The sequence below is a fragment of the Rattus norvegicus genome, chromosome 11 (genome assembly GCF_036323735.1).
Source record: "Rattus norvegicus strain BN/NHsdMcwi chromosome 11, GRCr8, whole genome shotgun sequence".
Lineage (NCBI taxonomy): Eukaryota > Metazoa > Chordata > Mammalia > Rodentia > Muridae > Rattus > Rattus norvegicus.
This window is the reverse complement of record NC_086029.1, coordinates 82,013,378-82,020,342: the sequence shown is the minus strand read 5'-3', so window position 1 is coordinate 82,020,342 and position 6,965 is coordinate 82,013,378. Positions and strand designations below refer to the sequence as shown.

At 44.7% G+C, this 6,965-nt stretch overlaps 1 protein-coding gene across 1 annotated transcript; it reads left to right on the top strand.

Moving 5' to 3' along the window:
• Positions 1–317: 317 nt before the first annotated feature.
• On the top strand, positions 318–3,201 carry Smco1 (single-pass membrane protein with coiled-coil domains 1). Its single transcript, XM_006248472.5, has 3 exons — positions 318–493; positions 1,903–2,052; positions 2,449–3,201. Exons 1-3 carry the CDS (start codon positions 444–446, stop codon positions 2,891–2,893), a joined length of 645 nt encoding a protein of 214 aa, XP_006248534.1. The 5' UTR covers positions 318–443; the 3' UTR covers positions 2,894–3,201.
• Positions 3,202–6,965: the final 3,764 nt, after the last annotated feature.

Here is a 6,965-nt window from a genome sequence, read left to right as displayed (position 1 = left end):
TCTGGCACATGGTGCACACACTTATGTGCACACAGAACACTTACTCATACAGCAAATAAAAATTTTAAAATGAAAGCAGCATCGCTATCAAGTCTAACTGTAGAGTAACATATACATTGTGTGGCCTATATACCTTTTGTGGTATAAACAGAGTTGTTTCTGTGTGGTTGCGTGTTGCTCTATAATGGCACGGTCTGTTTAAAAAGGCAAATGTCACAGTGCACTGCAGGACACCTCTGTTCACACCATCGGTTCTTTGAAACTGTATCTGGAAGCTATTAAAAGCTTCGTGCACTGGGTGACCTTCCAGGCAGTATTTAGATGGGATAACCCCCCTTGCCGCTGCCTGTTGCTGAGTGGAAAACAGCAGAAGATTTGGGATCTCAACCTCCACAGAGTATTCATCGGGCTGTGTTTTGTTTCCTTTCCTTTTCCTAAAGAAGATGAACCATGAAACCACAACCCTGATATCCTTGAAGGAAGCAATGAAAAGGTGGCTCAGGGCTCCAGGGAGGGAACCAGCCCGGGTCTGCTGTTCTCAGAAGATGGGGACTGCAGAAGAAGAATAGGAATAAGCAGAGAGCAGCAGACACACTAACTAGAACCCTGTTTGCTGAAGTGCTCTGAGACGGGCAGGTTCAAAAACTGAGACAGGAAAAACAAGCTGGGGCTTGGGGGTAAGCTCAGAAGTAGAATGCTTGTGTAGTTGAAAGGTCCTGGTTCTTAAATCCCCTGTACTCTACATGTGCATGTATACGTGCATGCATGCACACACACACACTCTCTCTCTCTCTGTCTCTCTCTCTCTCACACACACATGTGCGCGCACACACACATAGAATAAAGAAAGAAGTCTGCTTTGAGATGCTATAACTCTGTTCAATTTATGCTAGATTTACAAAAATAAATGTGGCTTTTCCCCTCAAGGAGTTCATGGTATTTAAGAATGGTAGAATTTGTTTTAAATACAGTTTAGAACAAGTGACCTTATACTGTGATGTTCCAAAAGGACTAGAGGAGCACGATGGAGGGATCGGTTTATTCTGCCTAAGAAACTCAGCTCTTTAGAAAGGGACACTTTAGCTGGACCAAGCATCCCAGTGAGTTTATGAGGAAATAAATACGGGGAGGAATTTTAAAGTGAAAAAACCACGTTTTGGCTTCAAATGAGACTGAAGTTAAAGATTTGCAACTAGAACGTGTGAGAAGACTCAGGAAGACACACTTCTTGCAGAAGAGATCTGGTTTGGCCAAAAAGTCAGATTGCAAAAAAAGATTCATCTTTAGCCGAGTTAAATGATCACAATATTACTTTACAGAAGTGTGTGGAGGGTGATTGGAGACTGGAGCAAGGGTCCAGTGAGACTACTGTAGTCCTAGGGCCAGGTAAAAGATGGCAGACTGGCTTATTTCGGGTGGAAGCAGGAGATGGGTGAGATAAAGATCAGTTGGAGGGGTGTTGAGATTATTCTGAGATTTCTAGTTCAAACAACTGAATAAACTGTGAAGCTTTTAAATGGGCCAGGATAGGAAATGTCACACTCAGAGTTATATTTTAAATTTAAGAATTCTTTTTAAGATGAGCAGAAATGGCCCTTGATCTCCTATCTAGAATTCACACTTTATGAAAAGTAAACTAAAACAAAAGAAGTGTGTGTGGTAGGAGCAGGCCCAGGGAGGGCAAGCACTTCCCAGAGACAGGGTTTAAGAAGGCAATGGAGAACTGGACATACTTCGGAGGTGGATCTCTTGTCCGGAAGGTATGAGGTCCTAGGTTCAATCTCCAGCATCACCATTAACACACACACACACACACACACACACACACACACACACACACACACTTATATGGGAGTCCTAGGCTTCGCTTGACCTGAACTTTGTTTTTTTTTAACCCTGTAGAGTAGACAACAAGCTCCAAGCTCTAGACACACAGTTTAAAGAACTAGACACCATCAAGGATAATCTGACACTTCGATTTGAACACCACAGCAAGACTTTGGCAAGCCAAGCAGCCCAAGACGAGATATGGACAGCAGCTCTGGCCCTGGGGTGAGCAATGGTTGAAAAATCCTGACTTTTGGGGCTTTGTGAAAGCTTTTAGCGGGCCATTCCAAACCTGAGCTTGACACGCTCCCCAAAGGTGTCGGTTGTGCTTGGTTCCTCCGTTCAGAAGACATTAATCTGGGCACCTGTTCATATGCCAGGCACCGCAGTACACCTTTGTGGGTCTCTTACCTGCTGGTCTTACCGACAGGAAATGAGTAAAGGCGTTCCCTCTCCATGCAAAGCTCATCCCATGGGTGGCTGAGAACGAGGCTACACAGTTTGGTGTAGGTCAGACTTCTGAAATACACGGCTGGTTTTTCTAGAGGGTTTACATTGAGCCAACCTAATCAGATGCAGCTTTTGTTTATCCATTTAAGGAGTTTTGAACATTTGTTATAGGTTCACCTCAATGGAACTGAATATTTTATACAGCTATGTCATCGAGGTCCTCATTTGCTTGCACACTCGAATGCTTCAGAAGCTTCCAGACCTGGTGAGAAGTCTTCCGACTTTAGCCTCTGTTCTTAGAAGAAAGACCAAGAACAAGCACATTAGAACTGTGTGGGAGTCCATCCTGGAGGAGTATGGGCTGCGAGAGAGAGATGTCACAGCACTCTGTACCTTCTTTGTTGTACATGGAAACAAAGGAGAACACTATACCGCTAATGTAAGACGGATGCACATCAAAGATGTGTCCTTCATGATCACCAACATGGTAACGAACCAGGCTCTACAGGAGGGTCTGCTTAGAGCTGTTCAGATCATCGAGAAGGGGAAAGCAGCAAGGACCCCTGAAACCTCAAGGGCTCCGCTGAAAGAGCTGATGCCCCCAGTTAAAGGCTAACCTGTTACCTCTGACCCAGCAGTTCCCCTTTCAGTCATTTGTATTGTAAAAACAACAAAAAATGCATACTTTAATTTTTTTTATTTATATGAGTACACTATAGCTGCCGTCAGACACACCAGAAGAGGGCATCAGATCCCATTACAGTTGGTTGTGAGCCATCATGTGGTTGCTGGGAATTGAACTCAGGACCTCTGGAAGAGCATCTCTCCAACCATCTCTCCAACCCTACTTTAATTTTTATAGGCTTATTTTATAGCAAAAGTGGAAGGACTGTTAAATAAATTATGACAAATTGATACAATGAACAGTGTGTGTAGCCATGTTTTAAAACTAAGCAAACTCTTTATAATGAAATAGGGTTTGGGGGATAGTTCAGAGTACTTTTTTTTTTTTTTTGTATGTATGAGGTCCTGGGTTCAATCCCTGATACCACCAAATACATAATAAAGAAATTTATAGGGGTTGGGGATTAAGCTCACTGTGCAAGGCCCTGGGTTCGGTCCCCAGCTCAAAAAAAAAAAAATGTATATGGAATCATTACTCGGATTTGGTGTTTTGTTTAAATATTTATAATGTTATATACAAAAGGGGCGAAACCAATTTGTGTGTGTGTGTGTGTGTGTGTAATTTTTTGTTTCAGGACATAGTTTCTGTGTCCTGGAACTCATTATGTAGACGCGGCTGGCTTCAAACTTGTGCTGGGACTAAAGGTGTGCGTCATGCCCACCCAGCTTATCTATAATAAGGATTTTTTTTTTCGGAGCTGAGGACCGAACCCAGGGTCTTGTGCTTGCTAGGCAAGCGCTCTACCACTGAGCTAAATCCCCAACCCCAATAAGGATATTTTTAAAAGATTTTAAAGTGTATAAGTTCAGATATATCCACTTCTGCAGTGATACTTAAGTGATACGGTTTTAGGGAGGGGAAATTACGAATCTAAGACTCAAAGGGAAAGAAATTCTTTTCACCGGATAGTGGAACTTCTCCTCTAGGCCTGACATGACATGATTGCCTCGAATCAGAGAAGCTGTGATCAGCCACGGAGCAGGGTCATGGGATCAGGCCTATCATCGCTTCCTCATTGATGGGAAGGGGAAATGTTACTTTCCCCCTGAGATTCCAACCCCAGACATCAGCTGTTAATAATCTTGCTCCAGCCGTACCTGATCCTGGGGGGATGCTGGACTGTACAGAAGGTGGACAGTTGATTGTGGTTTGGAATGGGATGATGCAGTTTTTGTGGGTCATCCCCACACTGAGGTGGGGATTTTAGATGGTTTGCCTTTGAGTCATCCGTGCTACTGAAGTAATCCCACACTCACGTTTCTGTAAGACCAGTGAGCTCACTGGTTCACCAAGCTGAACTTGGATGGAATCTCTTCTTTGGTCTGTCTTTGCCCTGTCTGGGGGAAACAGACATCTCTTTACATTTCCCTAGGAAGAGTCAGACTGCTTGCTCATTTTGAATGTTGAATGCCTTTTAAAGGGCAATTAATCAATTGAAAGCTTAACATATAGAGGTGGAGAGATGACTCCGGGATTGAGAGCAAGTAGTGTTTTTCCAGAGGACCAGAGTTCCATTCCCCACACCTATGTCAGTGTCTCAGAGGCACAGCTCCAGGTCTTGCTAATTTCTGTCAAGCTTATGGGTCTTAAGTCTTTAGAAAGGAAGGCTGAAGACCTCAGAGGACTGTGCCATAGAAAGAAATGTAAATGTTAAGTTGTCACAGGTCTAAAGATTCTCTGGCCAAGCATTCAACTTTCTGGTGAGATCAGCCTTCTTACAGATTTACAAGGGAGTGGAACTAGAGTCCGTTATACTGGGAAATCACAATTACCCAAATTGAACTCTGTCTTAGGGTTTTACTGCTATGAACAGACACCATGACCAAATTAACTCTTATAAGGACAGCATTTAATTAGGGCTGGCTTACAGGTTCAGAGGTTCAGTCCATTATCATCAAGGTGGGAACTTGGCAGCATCCAGGCAGGCATGGTGCAGGAGGAGCTGAGAGTTCTACATCTTCATCTGAAGGCTGCTAGGAGGAGACTGGCTTCCAGGCAGCTAGGATGAAGGTGAGTAGGTGGCAAACCTACTCCAACAGGTTCACACCTTCTAATAGTGCCACTTCCTGGGCAGCGCATATACAAACCATAACAGACTCCAACTCCAGATCCTACTGCTTCTGCCTCTGCCTTCGCTACCTAAATGCTGCGATTACAAGACACATGTGACCATGCCTAGTTCAGAGTTTCTTTCTGTCTTGTCTTTCTTTTTTCTTTTCTTTTTTCTTTTTGAAACAGAGTTTCTTTAAATAGTACTAAACTCACTGTATAGTATAGACCAGGCCAACCTCTAACTCACAGAGATCCTCCTTCCTCTGCCTGCAATGTGTTGGCATTAAAGGTGTGCACCAAGCCATAGGTATTTTTCTTTTCTTTCTTTTTTTTGTTCTTTTTTTCAGAGCTGGGGACCGAACCCAGGGCCTTGCGCTTCCTAGGCAAGCGCTCTACCACTGAGCTAAATCCCCAACCCCCATAGGTACTTTTCTAATGTTAAGTAAAGTTAGGCAATTGATGAGAATCCATTGACTGACTGGCTGAGCGATTGAGGAAGGGTCTCAGATAGCCCGGGCTGGCCTGGAACCAGTTATGTAGCAAAGGCTGGTTTATAATAATTCTTTAGTGGCTACTTTCCCAAATGCTGAGATTACAGAAATGTGTCTCTTTGTTGAGCTCTTCAGACTCAACATACCAAACCCAATAGGCATTTACTCATGTTAAAGTCTGGGGTATAGGACCAAAGCTAAACACCCCCAAAACCAGGAGGGAAGCAATAACAGCCAATCTCTAAACTGCTGAGCTTTAGCCAGTACCATAAAGATATTATCACCCCCACTTTAACCTTTAACAAGTATTCTTTTTTTTAAAGATTTATTTATTATATATAAGTACACTGTAGCTATCTTCAGACACACCAGAAGAGGACATTAGATCTCATTACAGATGGTTATGAGCCACCATATGGTTGCTGGGATTTGAACTCAGGACCTCTGGAAGAACAGTAGGTGACCTTAACCATTGAGCCATTTCTCCAAAGCCCTCCCCTACCCCCCACCCTCCAAGATTCTTTGAAGCCTCCAGTGTAACTTTTTGTTGCTGTTTTCCTTGAACGTCACATGTCTATAAAGCCAATATCTGCTTGTCATAAAGCACATTCTATAAAATGCTAGTGTTGCAAATAAATGCTAACAAAAATCTTTACAGTAAATTTGTTGCAATTTCTTCTTTTAGCACTAAGAACTTTAGAAAGCTTGGTTGGGAGAAAAACAGAAGGGTAGCCCGAAAAATACTAAAAGAATAATTACAAAAATTATTGTTTGTATCTTGGTTTAGAGAGTTACTTTTTAGCCAGCGAATAACAAAATTTCTACAACCTACAGTGGCTGAACCACCAAAGGCGGGAGGAGTTGCTACTGGCAGGCCAAGCGCGAGTGCACAGCAGCTCCCGGAAGTCCCGCCCAAATGGGCGGTTCCTTGGAGGAAGACAGTTTTGGCGGGAGTTGTGACATTTGTAGCGCCTGTGTACCTACTCGGGCCGCGCCTAATAGATCGACTGGCTTGACAGCGAGTCTGAGCCGCTGGGTCTTGAGACCCGGGGGAACCGCGAGGCGGCCAGAAGCTGGAGCGTGGGCACTGGAGGGCTGCCTCCACTGCAACTGCGACACGGAAGTCCAGCGGCGGCCCGAGCCCGGTTTCCGGGTGATCTTGGAGCGGCGGTCTCCGGGCTTCCGGTGCTGGCCGGCTCGGCGGCCTCGCGCAAAGAGGCGGGTCCTCCACTAAGTAAGAAGGGGAGCTGGATGCGACCTTCTGTGGCGCGGGGAGCTAGAACCCCTCTCCGCCCCGAGGCCTCCGCGCTCCGGGAGGAACGTTCTTTCATTCCCTTGCTGGACGCAGGGCATAACTGTTTACCTGACATCACAGCTCCTGTTCGCCTCGGGCCTGTGGAAACTCAGGCCGTCTGGATTTCAGTACGCTGCTGTATGTGAGAATAAACGCCAGAAGGCTC